This window comes from Elephas maximus, chromosome 12 (genome assembly GCF_024166365.1).
Source record: "Elephas maximus indicus isolate mEleMax1 chromosome 12, mEleMax1 primary haplotype, whole genome shotgun sequence".
NCBI lineage: Eukaryota > Metazoa > Chordata > Mammalia > Proboscidea > Elephantidae > Elephas > Elephas maximus.
Genome location: NC_064830.1, coordinates 69,189,423 through 69,210,185, shown reverse-complemented (window position 1 = coordinate 69,210,185; position 20,763 = coordinate 69,189,423). Strand labels below are relative to the sequence as shown.

The 20,763-nt window shown below is 47.9% G+C and overlaps 1 protein-coding gene across 4 annotated transcripts in view; it reads right to left on the bottom strand.

Annotated features, from left to right (window-relative positions):
* The window catches only part of CLEC16A (C-type lectin domain containing 16A), a 241,915-nt gene that overhangs the window by 36,560 nt on the left and 184,592 nt on the right, over window positions 1-20,763 (bottom strand). For 3 of the 4 annotated variants that reach the window (XM_049904932.1, XM_049904933.1, XM_049904934.1), the window contains exons 19-21: window positions 18,193-18,344; window positions 13,025-13,229; window positions 10,966-11,133 (exon numbers count right to left, since the gene is read on the bottom strand). In XM_049904932.1, the coding sequence (XP_049760889.1) occupies window positions 10,966-11,133; window positions 13,025-13,229; window positions 18,193-18,344 (525 nt within the window). Of the gene's footprint in view, window positions 1-10,727; window positions 11,134-13,024; window positions 13,230-18,192; window positions 18,345-20,763 lie in introns of those variants that run through there. The other variant, XM_049904935.1, reaches the window with a different exon arrangement.

The following is a 20,763-nucleotide window of genomic DNA, read 5'->3' as shown; positions in this document are numbered from 1 at the left end:
ACGCCAGCCACCCTCTGCCCCTTCCTTCTAGACCATCTCACACAGCGGTCCTCTATCCCAGCCTCCACAGCTGACATGCCTGGAAGGGCCAGCTCAAGGCATAAAGGAAAGGGTTGTGCGGAGGACCCTATGGCTTATGCCTCTCTGTGAAGAGTCAGCACAATTATTTTGTCCCGTCGTATCTTCTGATTTGGTTCTTCTCATTCCTAGTGGTCCTCATGAATCAACTAACTCTCCTTTCAGGCTGTATACATCCTCAGCAATGCCACTTTACTTGGCCATCTCATTCTCTTGGAGTCCAAGGTGGGCACTATGACTAGCTCTTGGAAAGCTCCTGGAAAGTGGTTCTCAAATCCTGTCCCAGGGGGAACCCTGGGTTCCTTGAGCTAGTCAGAGATATTCTAAGGCAAAAATAAAATCAAGGTGGTCTTTTCTCAATTCACAGATAAATTAACGGCTAGAATGTTGTCAGTTTCTTGGTTTTCTCCTGTAAATGAGCCTTTGATCCATGGCATTTGCTATCACTTGTCTGCTACTGAGGACTTAAGAGTTGATAAAACAATGACTCAGAAACAAAAAAAGCATCAACAGGGAAACAGCTCACAAAGCTTCTTGAAATGATCTGATGGGCTCTCTCTTAGATGCAGAGACTTGTACCCACAGAGGACAGTCATGTTGTTGGCTGGTTTCCACGCTCTGGGCTCACATAACGGAAGGACCCTACTGCAATGGGGCATGGGACTCCCAAGGCACACCCAACTCCACCAGGTACCCTACCACTGGGTAATCTTCAGACCTGAAGACACTGTGGTTCCTTGATGGGAAGGAGACAACGTGGTTCGAGCGCAGCCTGGACTTGGAACAGTGTGATGCGGGGAGGATGTGGCTGTCCTTGGAGCTAGGGCGTCCTGATTTGTAGACTGAGCAGGGGCACCTGCTTCCCAGAGCTGCCCTGAGGTTCTGTGGGAGTGGCCTGGCTCAAACAGTGCCACAACTACTATCACCAGGAGGAGATGTGTGCTGGGTTGGGGGCTGCAGGAGACGAATTTTAGTTCTTCCCTGGCCCTAGCTCTGGCTCTACGAACTGGGGGGCCTCAGGCAAACCACACAACCTGATTGCTCATGGCTGCTTCTGCAGAAGGAGGAAATGTCTGCCTAACCTACCACACCAGGGTTGTATTGGTAGCTAATGAAAGCACTTCTGAAAAGAGCAAATTTATACAACTGCAAATGTCTTTGGTATCTGCAGCAGAAGGGACTATTGGATTATCAGTTTTTTGGTGCGAACTGATTGAATGTATATAAAAGCGAACCTGTTATTTTGAGGCCCCAAGGGTTAGCTCCTAACTAATAACAAAAATAATAATGCTGGGAGCAGCTGACCTTTATTGAATACTTTATATGTACCAGGCATTGTTGTAGGCATTTCACATGAGTGAACTCATTTTATACTCAAATATGGATCAACATTATGAAGAATGGGAGTTCTAGAACATTTACTTGTGTTCATGTGGAACCTGAACACGGATCAAGAGGCACTTGCTCGAATAGAACAAGAGGGATTCTGTGTGGTTTAAAATTGGAAAAGGTATGCGGCAGGGTTGTATCCTCTCATCTTACTTATTCAATATGTATGCTGAACAAATAATCCATGAAGCTGTACTATATGAAGAAGGACACGGCATCAGGATTGGAGGAAGACTCATTAACAACCGGCGATATGCGGATGAAAGAACTTTGTTTGCCGAAAATGAAGATGACTTGAAGCACTTACTGAAGAAAATCAAAGACTACAGCCTTCAGTCTGGATTATGCCTGAACACGAAACAAAAATCCTCACAACTGGACCGATAAACATCATGATGATAAATGGAGGAAAAATTCAATTTGTCAACAGTTTCACTCTATTTGGATCAATAATTAATGTCCATGGAAGCAGCAGTCAAGAAATCAAATTATGTATTGTACTGGGCAAATCTGCTGCAAAAGACCTCTTTAAAGTTATAAAAAGATGTCCCTTTAATGACTAAGATATGCCTGACCCAAGCCATAGTCTTTTCAATCACTTCATGTACACACAGAAAGTAGACTCTGAAAAAGGAAAACAGAAGAATCGAGGCATTCAAATTGTGATCCTGATGAACAATAATGAATGTACTGTGGACTGCCAGAAGAACAAACAAATTAGTCTTAGAAGAAATACAACCAAAATGTTCCTTAGAAGCAAGGATGGCAAGGTTTTGGTTCACTTACTTTGGACATGACATCAGGAAAGACCAATCACTAGAAAAGGACACCATGTTTAGTTAAGCAGAGGGTCAGCAACAATGAGGGAAACCCTCGATAAGGACTGACAAAATGCCACAACAATGGACTCAAACATACCAACGATCGTGAAAACGGCACAGGACCAGGCAATATTTCATTCTGTTATATGTAAGATCACCACGAATTAAAGGCAATTCCACAACAACAAATGCTCACAGTAACCTGATGAGGCAGGTGACATTATCATTCCTGTTTTTAATACGGATAAATTGAGGCCCAGAGAGGAAAGCAGCTGGCACAAGGCAGTACACCAGAACAAGGTGAGGCTGGGACCGGAACCCAGACGCCTGGCTCCAGGGATTATGCTCAGCCACCTCACTCTGCTGACTTGCTCCTGGGCAGGCTCTACTACTGGGAAAAGAAGCCCTATAAGAGGTGAATACAAAGAACCATGGGAAAGATGGACAGCAGATTTTACTTCATGAATACCTCACGGTGGCGAGATTTAGTGACTGCACCCTTCTGGGTGCTTTTCCATCCTTTCCAATTGTTTTACGATAAATGTGCTTGGCCTGCACTAAGAAGTCAGGAAATGAGAAACAGCAGGAGTTGCTTCCGCAGCTGTGCCATTTGCCCGGCACTGTGATGCTGGTGCAGGCCCACTCATCCTTCGCTGCCTCTGAGGCTGCCTCACAATGGGCCCACTAGAGCCTCCAGAACATGCTAGGCATAGCCAAGACCAAACGGTAGGGTTTTGGTGTCTTCTTACACATCCCTGCAGGGCTCCACAAGCTCTTTCCTGAAGTGGCCAGGTACGTGCTCCCCACTCTGGTACACTCTGACCACAAGGCGCGTGCTCCCCGCTCTGATACACTCTGACCAGAGGCTCAGGGCCCATGGTCACTTCAGTGCTCTGAGAGGGGTAGTCTGTTGTGAGGTGCCACTGAGTCAGCTCCAACTCAAAGCAATCCTATGTACAACAGAACAAAACACTGCCCAGTCCTGCAACATCCTCACCACTGTTGCTATGCTTGAGTCCACTGTTGCAGCTACTGTGTCTACCCACCTTGTTGAGGGTCTTCCTCTTTTCTGCTGACCTCCTACGTTACCAAGTATGATGTCCTTCTCCAGGGACTGGTTCTTCTAGATAACATGTCCAAAGTATGTGGACATGACGGGGGTAATGACCCCCAAAAGTGAAGCAATTCTCAATTCTTTGGAACTATTTTTCCTTCCCGCCTCCACCTCCCAGGAAAATCTCAACTGAGGCATGACAGCTGGCTCTGCCTGTTATGTGTCCGTATTTCGCAAGAGGAGGGCTCCTCAGACAACAAGTGCTATTGTGTCTATTGGTAAAGCGTCTTTTTGGGGCGTGTTCCAAGCGAGAAAACCTTGTCAACCCTGATTCGTGAATGTGGGTACCTCTGGGGCTGTGTGTGAGGCTTTCTTCACAGCTGCTTTGAGAGCCCCAAAAGTGGCCTGGCAAGCAGGGGACCCCTTAGACTCAGCTGAGGGCTGACTTCTGAATGGGAGCCTGGTCCCCACACTTCCTACCCTATTGATCAGTAAAGGTCAATCTCTTGGACAAAGAGCTTTGAAATGAGCTCACATCCTGCTATATGGCTAGCCTTTCTGGAGAGTGATGTGCAAGGGAGAAGGTTGTTGTTGATCCATTAGGAAGTGAGGTCTCGGAGCACAGGGAGTGTGCCAGTGTGGATACAGAAGAAGGGTTTGGGAAACACTGAGGCTAGGCCAGGTGTGCTCCCTCCAACGAGGGTCCATCCCGCCAACCTCTGACACTCAGAGAGTGGACATGTAAAGCAGCTCAGTGACTACCAGAGCCAGCCTTGAAGCAAATGGACTCAAAGGTGGGAAGGTGGAGTGCGGATCTCGGTCCCTCTCGTGTGAGCTGTGTGGCCTTGGCCAGGGCCTCCAGTTTCCTTTCTGTAAAGCAGGATGAGTGACACCAGCTTCCAGAGCTGTTGAGAGGGTAAAATTAGTGCACATAAAGTGCCTGGCACAGTTAAGTCTTCAGGTCAAACCATAGCCCCTGCTTCCAAAAACAGAACTGACTTTCTGCCTGAAACATGCATAGAGTTGGAACCCACAGTGTGGTTTTGCCCAGTACCAGTGAGGCCCTGGGAGGTCGTGGTTTAGGCCTTTACTTCCAGAATCTTTATTTCTAAACTCTTCAAAAGAAAAGTTCACTTTGGATGTGTCAGAGCTCAGTCGGGAAGTCAGACGTGGTTGGTTCAACCTGGTGGTGGGGCTTAGGGTCTGGCCCCGGGGCAGACAGAGTTCAAAGCCTCAGTGGGGACCTGCAGTGACCTTGGGCTTGCTGACTCCTTTCAACCTTCGTTTCCTCACATCGGAAAGGGAGAATGATGAACTGTTCCTCTGGAGGTTGTTGAGAAGGTCTAATGAGAAGAATACATAAAGTGCTTAGCAGCTCAATAAATTTTGCTTAAAAAAAAATAAAGGCCTCAGAATCAGAATCCAGTTTCCGTAACTCACTGGCTCCAGACCCCAGGCCCCAGTCTCTCACCAGGTAGCTACAGGCTGGGAAAGGGTTAACCCCGGCAGACTCGGCTCTCCTTTCTGTGCGACTCCAGAAAGGGCATTTTTTGCCTTGGAGAGCTGGAAGGAAAGAATTGGCTGGAGTTTTGTAATCGGAAACAAGAAAAATAACAGGCCTAAAAAATTAGTGTCTGGGAAACACCACCATGAGATGACATTAGCACCTAGTGCTTCCCCACCCCCAGGGGATGAACAGTCAAAACCATTGTCTGTGAATCAAACATCGACTTCTTTTCCTTTTCTCTTTTGGATGTTGCTCAGAGGCTTCACGGTCAGCTCTGACTCAGAGCACCCTAGTAATCTTTGTGTTCTTCCTCGGTTACTCAGCTGTCAAAAGCCGGCTTTGGAACTGCTCTGCCTTTCCACAGAACGATTAAGTGTTCTGGGTTAGGTGACTGATACAGCCGGTTTCCTTGCTTTTGATAAAACTAATACCTGAGAAAAACACGGCACTCCCCGATTTTCAGGGGATTGAAACATTTGCCCAAAGCTGAGACAAGAGCTCAGCTCTGATGGGATGAAGTCGGCCTCTCCCTTGGTGCCCTGTACTGCCCTCACCTCAGGCCAGGGCCAGGCCCAGGCCCAGCAGCAGCAAGACAGCCACTGCCCTACCAGGAGGGATTTACAGTCTGCAGGAAATAGGACAGTGAGCCGTTCGCCTCTTGACCCCCAGCCTCCCAATCGCCAACCCGCCTCCCACCAGCCATCAATATTTGCTGAGCACCTGCTGACTCAGCACCGGGTACTGTCGAGGACAAGACAAAGCCCCCCTCCCGAGGGCCTGCCACTCTAGTGGAGGACAGTGACGGTAAACAATAAAGGAGGTCATTCCAGCTAGTGGTAAGGGCTGTGCAGGAAATACAGCAGCTGCCACGAGGGTAGAGGGAGGGTGCTCGAGGACGAGTGGCCTGAGGTGGGTGAATGTGGCCCTCGCAGGGCAGACAGAAAGCCAGTGCAGCAGAGACAGGCATCTGAAGAGAAGTGAGGCAGAGAGAGGATGACACTGATATGGGAAGGAGGTGGGGCCCCATCCCTCAGGGCTCTGGGTCGGAGAAAGGAGCTGGTGTTCCAGAAGGTACTGGGGGGTGTTTATCAGGGTAGAGAGCTGTGAAAGGCAGACCCAGTCCCTGCCCCAGAACTGACAGGCTGGCGGGGCAGCTGATGACAGGCAAGGTGGAGAGGAGTGACTTTATTTTTTGTCATATCACTAAATCCCCATCGGTGAGGGCTGGGGGCATCAACCTTCCCGGCTGTCCTGTTCAAATCCCTGTAGCACATGCTGGGAGTAGAGCCCTGTTGGGTATGAGTTAGGAAGGGCACAGGGAGATACTGAGCCAGAGGACTGGTATTCTGCCAACCCTCCCCTCCCCACCTGACCCCAGCCTCCATCCAGGTGAACCTGAGGGTGCTCTGCTACAATGTCACCATCTGAGCAGACTCTTGACTGGGAGGCACCCCAGGAATGAGGGATGAGACTGCGCTGGGGAGCCAGCCGGAGCTCTAGCCCTTGGAATAGAGACTGCTGTCCCAAAGCTCCAGGGTCACTGCCAGGGAACAGCTTCTGTTCTGGGGTCCACAGGCTCACTGAGTATTTATGTAAAGATTGTCCTCATGGGCTAGATTTGGACTCCTCCTCTACCAGTGGCATAGTCTATAAATTTGTTGTCACTGTGGGTCCGTGGGACAGAGCTTATCTCTGGCACTAGCCATGTGAACGCTGCATGTCAAAGTCACCAAGAGCTCAGGCCAGCCTCTAGACCCGGCAGCACCTGCCCACTGCCACCCTGGCTGTCACTGACTCCCTCCCTCCCTGGGCCAGGGGTGCCCACAAGCCTCTGCCCTCATGGAGCTGAACACTCTGTGGGGGAGAGCACCACCAACATAAAACCGGCCAATGAACAGAATTTGTGATTTCTTTCTACGCCAAATGGAAGAAGAAAAAAACACACCAAAGTGGCTAGTCATCTGTTAGCCCTGATTTATATTCTACTTTAATATCTCCTCAAAGGAAATGAAAGGTATATTTTCACCAAATATAATTGTTTATAGCTTCTAAAGGGGAGCCGGACTGCTGCATGACAATTACCTGAGCCTGCAGATAAAATCCAAAGACTTGTCATAATAAAGTAAGCTCCTCTGTAAGGCACCTTGAGGCACGTGGCCAGGAGCTGTTTTCTTCCTGGTGTATTATTCCCTAGGAAGAACAAGGATCCCACTCAGCCTGGGATTCTGCAATGGTGTGGCCTACGGCGAGGGACAAGGAGCAACGCCATTACAGAAGGCGGGAAAGGGTCTCACTGAAGCCCTGCAGCCAGAGGCAAACATGGCCACTTCAGGGGACCAGCACCCGCCGGCTTCCCTTAGGTCCTACTCTGTGGCTACTGCAATCCTCTGAATAAGGAGAGGGTAGTGAAATTTAGTTTGTGTGTGACCAACTCAAAGCTATCACGGGGGCACCTGGCCTCCAGACACACATCTCACTCCCTTTGCTACAGAAATCAAGCAGCAGAATGCACCTCAGTTCCCTTGTCAAAGTGCCGAGGCCTAAACCAACAGACGTCCAGGGAATTTCCTCGTCTTCATGGTGTCCAGAGAGGGAGAAGGCAGGAGGTGGGATCTGCTCCAAGGCTGTGCAGGGAACATGTATGAGCTCGTTCGCCATTTGATGAAGATTTGTTAAGCACCTACTATGTGCCAGGCATGGTGCTAGGCACAGCGGTGAACAGGACAGACTAGGCCCCACGGAGGTGACATTCTCCACGCAGGAGAAACCACGGTCAGGTACACAAACATGTCAGCCAGGCAAGGAACTGCAGAGGGCAAGATAGAAGCAGGCTAATGTGACGGGAGGGGAGGGGGAAACCTTAGCCTCTCCAAGGAGGAGGCAGCGTGCGGACTGAGGCTTGAGCAATTAGTATGAGGTAGCCATATGAAGAACTAGAGAGTATACCTAATGAAAAGTCTCAAGGCGGGAAAGAGCTGTGACTTAGAGCACTGGTTCTCAAAGGTTGGTCCAGGGAACCCTCAGAGGGTTCCTAGGATCAAAGCTATCTTTATTAAAAATAATAAGACATTAGTGGCCTTTTACACACATTGGCTCGTGAGTGTACAGAGTCTTCCAGAGGCCGCACTATGTATGACATCTCAATAGATACAGTGCAGAAGCTGATATGAGAACCCAGTTGTCTTCTATTACTAAGCCAGGTATTAAAGAGATTTGCAAAAATTTAAAACATTATTTTTTGTTTTGGAAAGCAGAAGTATTTTTCACAAAACCTCTGATATTTACATAACATGTGATGAGTGTACTACTGCTATTTTTAAATACATACATACATATGTAAATATTCCTCGGGTTTAATTTCTAATACCATAAATATTGATAGATATAATCCACATAAACTAGAGTTCTTTGGGGTCCTCAGTCATTCTGAAAAGTATGCAGGGATCCTGAGGTGAGCTGGAGAAGTGCTGATTTAGGGGCGCAGCAGCAGGCTGCTGCTCAGTGTGTGGGGCGAGGTGGGTGTGTGTGTGGGAGCTGCTTGTGTCTGACCGGTTGGCTGGGGCCAATCACACGGCGCCTGGCAGTCAGAGTGACAGACGTGGATTCTGTATGTGGCAGGAAGCTAGCGGAGGGCTGTAGGCAGGGGGAGGACGTCACCTATGTTTTAGGAGATCTCTCTGACCGAATGGAAGGGAGGAGGATGGGACTGGAGTCCAGCGAATCCTGTGGCTGCCATGATCTTGGGGAGAGATGTTGCTGGCAGGGAGGGGGAAAGAAAGGGGGTGTGTTTTGCAGGTGGCACTGGCCAATCTGGTAGGTGGGGGCAGACAGGCAGTAAGGTGAACGCTTGCTTGAGCACTGAGTTGCTGTGGGGCTGACAGTGAGGTGCAGGTTCGCAGGAGGAGAAGGTGAGGCCAGCTCCTGCCCCTCCCCCACAGCTCCCTCCCTCTGACTCAGACAGAGCTCAGCGATTTCAACTTGCTCTTTGGGTCATTTCACTAGTCCCAAGGGCCAAGAGAATATAAGTATTACTGCCCCCCTATCCTCTGGACCTGAGTGGCACTTCCCAGGGGCTGTCAGGGGAGAGACACAGTCAAGGGTTGGATGGCTGCCTCCAGCCGCTGGCTGCCTTTGACTTGATGCAGTCCTGACCGGCACAGCCTCAAATGCCCTGAGCCTGGGACCACACCCCCAACAGTTGGTGACCTCACACCTCCCCTGGAAGACCAGGCCTGGTGGAAGAAGTCAGTAACAAGTCATACATTCTGCAAACAGAAAAGGGATGCAGCAGATGCCAAATGACTCGACACTTGGCTCCATTTCTTTATTCATACCCCGCCTTGTTCCAAAAAGGACTGGAGCAGATATAAGGCCTGGGCTTTTCTCGTTAACCAGTAAGTTCCCAAGCTGAAATAAGCCCCAGTGACCCTAAAGCAAAGATTTTTTACCAAGCCAATCTGTATTTAGACTCACAGTCAGAATTTATATTTACTTAGCAACCATCTGTACAGAACATGGAGCAACCTGGAGAATTTTTTTTAATGAAGAATCCACCAGGCCTTGGGGCAGGCAGAATCATATCCATTCTCACAGCTGAAGCCAGAGGTGGAGAGATAATCAATCTTGAAGCCCAAGATTGGTTTTAAGAATGAAAACAGTCACAAACTTCGAGTGGCAGAGTGAGCAACTGGTATACTTTGTTCTAGAGAGCAGGTTGGGGCTACACCAAGATTACAAAACATGTCCCCTTTGGTCTGGCAGATCCACTGCTGGGAATTACCCCTGACAAGTAAGGCTTACATGATCACACTGAGATACCCCAGAGATGTTCACTGTGATGCTGTAATGGCAAACGGCAAACGCTGGAACGGACCCAAACGTCCACCAATAGGAAATGGCTGTAAAAGGTTTTTTGGTCCACCCATTGGGTACGATACCATACAACTGCTAATGGCAGTGAAGGTAAGTTACAGACGTTGAGGTGTAATGGCTTGTCACTAAGTGAAAAAAGGCAAAGTGCAGCAACATCCCATGTACAGTATAACCCATGTGCAAAAGCAAATGAGCAAAAGCACAGACCCGGCATCCAAACACGCATTTCTGGAAGGGTATGTAAGAGCTCGGTGACAGTGCGTAGCTGGGAAAAACTGATTTTTCATTTTACCACATCCTTGCTTGGATTTTTAAAAATCATATGCCTGGAGTGTATATATTTTTTAAGCCAAAGACTGAAAATAAAATGAATCATGTGGGGGAAAACAAAGACCCTAATTTTGGACAGGTTCTTTTGGCTGCATTTTGTTTGTAAATTAATAGTCGCTTTTGAAAATATTTCACAACACTTGCAACTTAAGTTCTGAACCCTAACAGTGGTGGTGGGTGGGTGGTGGTGGGGAGGTTATGTTGCAGAGGAGAGCTTGGCTGGTTGTCTGAAGTTTTGTAATCCAGAGAAACGTTCTCTTTCGAGGGATCAGGACGCATGTGGAGCTACTTGAAGCTGCTGTGTCAGCACAGGAAGGCGGGAGCCCACTCCTCTGTAGAGGAAGTGCTCTGCCAAGTTGACCTTGAGCTTTCGATTTATGCTTTTCTTTTGGAGGGTTGGAGGGAGGGAGAAAGGGGCTGGAGATGACTTTAGTGAACGTGGGAAGAGACGCCCCCTGATGGGATAAACAAGGAGCCATCCTGGGCAGTGCTGCTTCCTATGAAGTCTCACTTCTTCAGAGGTTTGGAGCAGGAACCGCACTCTATCTCTTTCTAGTCATCTTACGCGGAGAAGGAAATCGCTCTCCCACAACCTCATTACTAATAATTTAAGTATTTCCAAGAAATTTCCAAGAAACTTCTTAGTCTTAATTCTAAGAAGTTCTTCCACATACCCAACAAATCTCTGGAAAACTAAACCAAGGCAGCAAAACACCAAAAACAAAGACAAGATTTTTTTCCCGGGCTCGTGTTTAATCTTGTGATGTGCTTATATCAGTTCTAAGAAACTGGAGCTTCGAGCTGCCTGGATTGCTGGGAGGGACAGACAGCTCATACAGGCATCACAGAGAGCAAGCCTGCGGGGCCCCATCAAGGGGGGGACAGGGCGTACCGCAGAATAGGGGCTGGCTTACCTGGCACCTTGTCCACGGATGCGAACACAGAGCGCTGCACTGTTGGGTCACTGCTGCCCCGGCGGCACTGGTCGTAGAAGCGGAAAGGCAGGTGCTGGGTGGGAGTGGTGGAACCAAGCCCAAACCCCAGGACTTCGGTTGCCGGCTGGATTGGGAGGTCCAGGAGGGCTACATTTAAACAATACCATGGTTCATTCTTAGCACCAAGGGGGTAGGGGTACAGACGAGGCTTTGTGTGGGGGGATCATAACCAGAGTGGCTGTGGCCCTGCCAGGTGTGTCACTTGGGAGGTGCTAGGCAGGCAGCCTTGAGATGCAGAGACAATTTAACACCAAAGATACTGCCTGATATTTGAAACACAGCCGATGCCCGGGGGGTATTCAGGCCACGAAGGAGAGCAAGGGGAGCCAGGCCTGCTCCTCAAATGTTACTGATGCCAGGCCAGTCTCCACCTCAGATTCTCAGCTTCCAACACGAATGACCCTCGCCAAGGCTCAGCTTCTGGTGCTGTTTCAGGCCCCAAAGTAAATGGGATCAATTCTGCCCAGAAAATTCACTCATTCATACACACACACACACACACACACACAATCTATATCTACACACACACACACACACGTGTGTGTGTGGGGAGAAGTGTGTGAGAAACAATACCTATGACTATGTAGGTGTGTTTCTGTCACAGTTGCTAGCCTCCCTTCCATAAACAAATCTCATGATATATCAATTTGGTAGGGCTTTTTAAAATCAATTTAAGAAATACCCAAAGCGTTAGTTCTAACAGCCACTGTACAGCATAATTCTCAATTTTCAAATGAAATATTTAGCCTCCATGCCAGCTGTGGGAAATTGCTTTACACTAAAAAAAAAAAAAAAAAAAGTCCTCTGAAAATAAATCTGAAAAGAAAGGCCTGAGTGATTTCAGTCACTTTGCACATTACAAAATGCTTCTGTAATGATTCTGCAGGCCAAGCTTCAGCTGAATGAAAAACGAGGTCAGGAGAGCCACGGGACACAGGCCCGTCCGTCCAGATCAACCAGGACCTTGGCGGGCATGACAGGAATGGAATCTGCCATCTCCAGAAACCCAGCCCTCTAGGGTTTATTTTAAGGCAATCCCTTGAGAAAGCCCCCCCTTGCCCCACAATGTGCTGGAAATCCTTCCAGCAACCACCTGAGAAGGATCAGTGATTGGTGCCTGAGCCGAAAGGTGCTGCGTATCCCGAGAAAGACTGTATATAATCTTAGGAGGCAACAGATACCTTTTCCCCAGGGGCTGCCAGGCCATTCACCATAATGAGCAAATGCCCTCATTCAGTGGCCTTGACTTCTAAGAAAGCTTGGGCCTTCCTGCCCTTGGAAGGCACTGGGCTTCCTCACAAATTCACCACCTCTACGGGGCAGTTCTACTCCGGCCTATAGGGTCGCTATGAGTCGGAATTGACTCGACGGCATTGGGTTTTTTTGGGATAGGGAAGGTAAATTGACTTGTGAATGCAGGCATGCTGGTCTCAAAACCCTCACCAAGGAGGGCTGCCTCTTGTGAGCACTGGGAGGGGAGAGGAGGAAGGGGCTGCGATTCAGAGTAGGAATTTCTGCCAACTTGCTGCCTGTGTGACTTTGGATGTCACTTAGCTCAGTTTCCTCATCTGCAGAATGGGTGAAACAGGTCCCACTGATCTCAAAGGTTGTCTTAAGGAAGGATCAGAGGTAGTAGAGAAAAGGTAAGTCAGAGAGTTTCAGTGTGGGGCAATGAGAACATTCACTCCTTGCTAAACGCCCACATTGATGCCTGCCTCTTCATGGCCTCCTGCCTGCTGGGGAGGGCTCTCTGTCTCTTCACGCAGCCCCAGAGACTCTCTAGAAGTCAAACACCTAAGAAGTGGGAAATTCTGAGTGGTCTCTCCTCACTAAAGCACAGTTAATTCCTGAGCCGTACCCATCCTCTTCCAGATGAGCTATGGGGGTGCTAAGGTCAGTGTGAAGACCACATTCGTACCTGTGGCTGCTTCTGCCCTCTAAGGGCCCAGAGGACCCTCTGCCAGGGCTCACTACTCACCAGCTATTCTCTGCATCTTCATGCGCCTGGCCTGGATGCGGCCCTTGGCCAGGCGCTGCTTGGCAATGATGCAGCGGATATGGTCTGAGAAGACAAACGTGGCCTGGAGGATGGGGAAGGGCTTGGAATGGGGGCTGGACGCAGGCTTGTGGATGGTGATGTTCAGGGCACGACTGTCATCCTCGACGCCAGTCACCTGCATGTCCTGTAGTGGAAGGAGAAGGACGGGTCTTTCTTAGGCTCAGGGGGAGGGTAGCTGCTCAGAAGCTGGGGGACCCATGGATCATCTAGAAAGAGGGCCTCCAACCCAGCGGCTCCGCGGGAGAAAGACCTGACGATTTGCTCCAGTAAAGACTATAGGCAAGAATACCCTATGGAGCACAGTTCTACTCTGTCACATGGGCTAGCCATGAGTCAGAATTGACTGAATGGCACCTAATAATAACAAGGTAAGTAGGCAGAGTCCAGAAAGAGGTCCCTCAAATCCAACTTTCCCTTTGTTCTGAAGAAGACCATCAATCTCCCAAGTCTAACAGAGCAAGACCATGAGCACCAGGCACCCTCACCCTGTGGGAGGGAGGGCATAAGGGAGCAGCCACTCTGGAGGGCAGCGTAGCACCCTTGACTGAGATATAAAAAATGCTCCGGCCCTATGGCCCAGCAAGTCCACTTCTTTGTATCTGGCCTAGAGAAATACTCACGTATGTGCTCAGGCAGGCTTTATTTGTAAGAACAGCCAATGAGGTTATAAAACAGTGAGAAATGGCTGCAGCCTCAACACCCAGCAATAGGTAGAAGGCTAAGCCAGCAGCAGTGGGTTAGACCATGCAGAAATTGGAAAGGATGAGGTAGATTTCTACATGCATTAATACTGTAAGACCTCCAAGACAAACTGCTGACAGAAAAAGCAAGTTGCAGAACAATACCCATTACCATTGAGTCAATTCTGACTCATAGACACCCTGTAGGACAGAGTAGAACTGCCCCATAATGTTTCCAAGGCCGTAATCTTTACAGGAGCAGATTGCTAGGTCTTTTCTCTCATTGAGCCACTCGTGGGTTCGAACCATCGATCTTTTGGTTAGCTGCCCGAGCACTTAACCACTGCGCCACCAGAGCTCCTCTGAGAACAATAGGCATGGTTTTATATGATTAATCTAAAACACACGCAATCAACTTTCCCCCAAAAGTACTATATACTTCCCATGAGAACACATACAGGAAAAGGTGTGGAAGGACATATGCCAAACAGAGGACCCTGGTCAATCTAGGCAAGGGGCTGGGATTAGAAGTCGTGGCCCATAAGAATTCTGCCTTCTCTAAGTATTCCCATTCATCACTAAGGAGAATGTTGTCATGTATTACTTGTATAATTGAAAATTATATTTTTAAAAAGTTACATGGGCCCTAAAAGCACAGTCACGGGGGCAGTGGCAGTTCAGTGGTAGAATTCTTGCCTTCCATGTGGGAGACCTGGGTTTGATTTCCAGCCAATACATCTCATGCGTAGCCGCTACCCATCTCTCGGCGGAGGCTTGCACGTTGCTATGATGCTGAATCGGTTTCAGTGAAGCTTTCAGACTAGGAAGAAAGGCCTGGAGATCTATTTTGAAAATCAGCCAGTGAAAACCACATGGATCACAGCAGTCTGATTCTTGTTGTGTGTGGCGTCACCATGAGCCAGAGGATGACTCGATGGCAGCTAACAACAACAAGAAGCAGAGTCACCTGTGATAAAAACATGCTCCACAGACTCCACCCACGTGTAACTCAACAGTTGAGCTCCAACAATTCTTAATATAAAGAAACCAGTGGTAAAAACCAAAATTCCTGTTGCCATCTGGCATGCCACTAGATGTACTCACTTATCTACCAACCGATTTCTTCCTTGTTTCTCTTAAGAAGGGGCACTGTTGGCAGCCATCAGTGTATTTTTGAAGAATTTCTGGTCTCTAAAGAATTTGGGAAGAAAGCTAACCCTGGGAAAGGAACAGGGATGGCCATTTAACAGCGATTTGAAGAAAGCTACATTTGAAACGTAGAAAAGAAACTAGCACAAAGCAAGTGTAATAAGGACGAATCCGATCTGAAATCTCAGACTGGATTCTGCATAAGGATTTTGCTTTCCACCAGCATTTGAGGTGATTTAAGATAAAGGCATGAGACAGGAGAGGTAGACATAAAGTCAGACACGCACATACTACCCTTAGGCATTGAACCTGGCACGGGCTCCTTGGAAATAACACCTGCACCGAGAGGCTGCAGTGAGAAATAGGTGAGATATTACACACTTAAAGCAGAGAGCTTGGCACGTAGTAACGACCTGACGAATAGTAGCTATTGGAAGATGACCAAAAGAAAAAAGGTTGACCTGGCTTTCATTGTCTGATGGAGGACACATATTAATCCTTCAGGGGAGAAAAACCCTTTCCTGACACTAAATTTTAAAGAAAATTGATCCCTAAATTTTAAAGAAAATTGATCATAAGCCTGGATAAATAAGAAGCACTAAGTCACCTAATGGACAGTGCCTTACGTGAAAATAAGATTTGTCATATAGTTGTTTCTCACATTACCCTCTGTAAAAGACATTTTTTAAATGGAAAGAGAGACTCTGAGAAACAGTAGGTTGGTGGAAAGGCTGCCATGTTGTTGGGTGCCTTGAGTTGATTCTGACTTAAAGTAACCCCATATGACCCAGCGGAACTGCCCCATACGGTTTTCTAGGCTAATTTTTACGGGAGCAGATCGCCAGATCTTTCTCCAGGACAGCTGCTGGGTGGGTTTGAACTGCCAATCTTTCAGTTAACAGCTGAGCGCTTAACCACTGTGTCACCAGGGCTCCTTAAAGGTTGCAATAGCATCCTTGAAGATGTGGGTTGTTCTCACAGAGAGGATGGACACTGCCAGCAGGTCATATTACAAGGAAGTGGCTGGGGGTCGGCTGAGTGAGGCCTTTCTAACAACTAGAACTGCCCAACAAGAAAATGGACTGTCTCAAAATATGGCAGGGCCCAGGCTGCAAGTGTCTGCTAGACCTTTAGGGCCTGAGGGGATGATGGGGATGTCAGCTGGCAGGCCACTTTCATCCCTTCTGGTTCTTTACTTCACTCCATGAGCTAGCACTGGTCACTCATCACAGTGACCAAAAAACCAAACCAAACCTATTACTATCGAGTCAGTTCTGACTCACAGCGACCCTACAGGACAGAGAGGAACTGCCCCACAGAGTTTCCAAGGAGTGCCTAGTGGATTCAAACTACCGACCTTTTGATTAGCAGCTGTAGCTTTTAACCACTACGCCAGTGACAGGCATTAAAAAACCCCAAACTCTCAACTTTAGAGCCTAGCTCGGCTGGAGAATGGGTGAGCAAAAGGGAACTCTCCAAAACCGTGCTGGTGGTGACAATCCTTTGAGAGAGGAATCTGGCAGTACCTATTAACATTTAAAACATGCACACCCCAACATCCTGGTTTCTGCCCTAGGGAAGCCCTTGTACTAGCACAGAAGAACAGGAACAGCTCTGTTCACAGCAGCACCGCTTGTAAAGGTAAAAAACTGCAAACAACCAGCAGGGCACTGGCTACATATGCTCTGACACAGTCACACAGCAGTTAAAAGAAAACCAGTAGGTCTCTATATACCAACACGGTTAGCTCTCCAAGTCATACTATTGAGTGAAAAAAAGCCAAGTTTAGAATATGTTCAATGTGGCACCATTTAAGTAAATCACTCAAACTCAAGTACACGCATAAAACCCAAACAAAACCCACTGATGTCTAGTCGATTTCGACTCACAGCGACGCTATAAGACAGAGTAGAACTGCCCCATAGGGTTTCCAAGGCTGTAATTTTTATGGGTGCAGACTGCCCAATCTTTCTCCCACGGAGTGGCTGGTAGGTTTGAACTGCTGACCTCTGGGTTAGCAGCCGAACGCTTTAACCACTGTGCTACCAGGGCTCCTTAAGAATATGCACTGATTTTTAAAAACAGGTACATGTAGTTACATTCACATATGCATTTGGCAGAGAAAAAGATCTGGAATCTGGGCGTCTCTTGGGGAGAAGGGGAGGTGCAAGGATTGAGGACTTTAGTCAAAGAGGATGGAAAAATGGCATGGGGGCAGCATCTGACCTCCTCTAATTTCACAAGGGGGAAACAGAATTAAGGTCAACAGCCCACGGCTAATTTCTGTGAGGCGAAGGTCAGACATGCCTTCTCTCTCCACCATCTTTTGCCAATTCTGACACCGACTGTCCCGTCCACAGCACTTTCTACTTCTCTGCTGGGTTAGGTAGTTCATTGCAACGGACGCACAGAACTCAGAGATAATACTCACAATTATGGGGCTTAATAGGGTTCAGGTTCAGGAATGCTCAGGATACAGTTCTTCCATCAGGACAGCCTCTTCCCCGCTGTACTTACAGGTAAGCCTCTCTCTGACCCTTGGCCTCTGCCTTGCTCAGGTAAGTGTTACTACGCTTTTAGCTCTGCCGATGAGTGCCTCAAGGCACTCCACTCCCCTAGTGGGCCTCTGCCCAAAGGCACTCAGCTTTAGCTCTGTAGTCAGCAAACTAGCTCCATCAAGTGCCCAGCAGCACCCTACTCCATCAGCAAGTCTCCTACCCAAAGGCACTCAGCTTTCTTGCTCTGCGGGCTGGGCTGTCTCCTGGTTCTGCTGCCGTTACTTCTTGCCATCTTTGGTGTTACAGCTCTCTCTCTCTCTTAGTCTCTTGGTTCCAGGAGCTTTCAGTGCAGAAATCCTGGGTCCAAGACATGCTCCACTCCAGGCTCTTCTTCCTTGGTGGTGGTGAGATCCTCTCTTCACATCTCTGGGATGGCTCATTTTAAGTCTAGTGGGATGGCAAAACTGACCAATCCCTTTGTTAGGGTTCTAAATACCTTATTAGCATAGTCCCACTCAATCACTGCATATGAGTCACAAACACTAAGGCTAGAAGGGTCACATTAAGTAGTTCATGGCACTGTAGAGGACTTGGACTAATCTGTGTATCAGTAAGATGTTTTAACTTTTCTCAAGGAGAACTGGTTCATGTATTCCCTTGTGTCATTAAAATCAATTGTCAAAAACAGTAACTGTGTGTGTGTGTGTATGTATTTGTACAGACAACCAAGACGGGCTTTTGGAGTTCTTGGCCACCTTACCTGCAGAAGACCTGCAAACTTGACCACTCCCCAGCCAAGCCTGGACACGTCGGGCTCCACCAAACTCATCTGGTAAATATCCACAGCCAGGAATCGCTGGACCATGCTGCCATCCTTGGTGATGACTGTGCACGCTATCAGGTCACTGTTATCTAGGAGGAGGGAGATGGAAAGTAGAATAAGGCGTGATCTGACTGCCTAGCCGGGGCTACAGAGCCTGAGCAGACTCTGGTTCTGGTGGGCAGCGGAGCTCAGTGGTCAGAGCCCAGCTTGGAGTTACACAGACCAGGTCCCAGCCCCTGCTCAGCCAGTTACACTTGCACTTCTTTACCTCTCTGGGCCTCAAACCGCTCATAAGAAAAATGGGGATAATGCCCACCCCTCTCAAAGCACTGTCTGTGAGGATTAACTGATATAACGCATATAAAGCACTAGGAGGATATTTTTGAGCACCTCATATTAGGTGCTCAAAAATAGGTGCTAAAAAATCAGCAATAAACCATGATCCCACTAATGCAGAGAGCTTCCTGGTACACAGATGGCATTTCCAGTTGTGATGGTGCTGGCCTACATTAAGTAAAGACAGGAAAACAAGCATTTCCTGCTCGGGTAGAGAATCACCAGGCCCCCAACTTGGTGGCTGGCAACTTGAAGCCGAGCTGTGCACTAAGTGAATATGTGATACTAAGCAAGGCACTTGGTCCCTCTGAATCACAGTTTTCCTGCCTGTCAAATGGAACAATGCCCCCTAGCTTGAGACATTCGGTGAATTAAACCAGAGCAGAGAGTATAAAGCATGCAGCATGGGGCCCCGCATTTAGTGCGTCCCCAGCAAATGTTAGGTCCTGTCTTAATCATCTAGTGCTGCTGTAACAGAAATACCACAGTTAGATGGCTTTAACGAAGAGAAATTTCTTTCTTCACAGTAAAGTAGGCTAAAAGTCCAAATTCAGGGTACCAGCTCCAGCGGAACACTTTTTCTCTCTGTCGACCTTCTCACCCATCTTCCCCTGGACTAGGAGCTTCTCCACGCAGGGGCCCTGGGTCTATAGGACTGCTCTGCTCCCGGCACTGCTTTCTTGGTGGTATGAGGTCCCCCCCCCACCCCACCCCCCTCCGCCTCCTTGCTTTTCTCTTTTATATCTCAAGAGATTGTCTCAAGACACAATCCAATCTTGTAGACTGAGTCCTGCCTCACTAACACAACTGCCACCCATCCTCCCTCATTAACATCATAGAGGCAGGATTTACAACATATAGGAAAATCATACAATACCAGGAATCATGGCCCAGCCAACTGATACGCACATTTTTGGGGGGACATAATTCAATCCATGACAGGTCCCATCTCTTACTTGGATGTTCTCCTCAAATCCGATGTCTAATTTAGTGCCTGTCCTAGGCTTTGAAATGATGAGAAGAACACAGGACCATTAAATCTATGGTCTATTTTGAGTTTCCTCCAATGGAATCCTTTGCCACATATGTTTCAAAAGAAACAGCCGAACCAGGAAACAACCTAAATGCCCCGAAAGAGGGGAACAGTTTGAGTATGATTTTTTTCCATCAGGTGGGAAAATTATATACCTATTTAAAAATTATGTGTTTAACCAAACCGCTAACAGTGGTTACCTATGGGGAGGGAAGTGAGAACTGAATTGGGTGGTTGGGGGGGGAGGTATCAATGGGAGAACTTTCATTTTTGCTCTATGTACCACTACACTGCTTGAAATTATTTTAAAATGAGAAAGTATTCATGACGTGCTTTTGAAACTAAAAAACCAACAACAAAACCTGTTGCCATCAAGTCAATTCTAACCCATAGCGACCCTATGGGACAGAGCAGACTGTCCCACAAGGTTTCCAAGGAGTGGCTGGTGGATTCAAACTGCCAACCTTTTAGTTAGCAGACAAACTTTTAACTACTGCGCCACCAGCGGTCCACTTCTAAAATACATATACAAATTCAAAAATCATCTTTACAAAAATAATTGCAATGATACTGGAAAACACATTAAAATTTTAAGTGAAAAAGAAGATAAAAACTACGATCCTGATGTGTTACAAAGATAAGTATCCCTACAAAGAAACAGGAGCCCTGGTAGGGCAATGGTTAAATGCTCGGCTGCTAACTGAAACACTGGCAGTCCGAACCCAACCAGTGGCTCCGTGACAGAAAGACTGGACTATCAGCTCCTGTGAAGATTACAGCCTAGAAATCGTCGGGGCCGTTCTACTATTTCACATAGGATTGCTATAAGTCATAAATCAACTCGACAGCACCTCACAACAACACAAAGAAATACAAGTGCAGGAAAATATACCAAAACATTAACAGAAATCTCAGATTAGATAAATGGTGAGAGAGACCAGTTGCTGCCAAGTCAACTCAGACTCACGGTGACCCCATGTGTCAGAGTAGAACTGTGCTCCATAGTGTTTTCGCTGGCTGATTTTTTGGAAGTAGATCACCAGGCCTTTCTTCTGAGGTGCCTCTGAGTGGACTTGAACTGCCAACCTTTCAGTTAGCAGCTCAGTGTATTACCTGTTACCACCACCCTGGGGTAGATA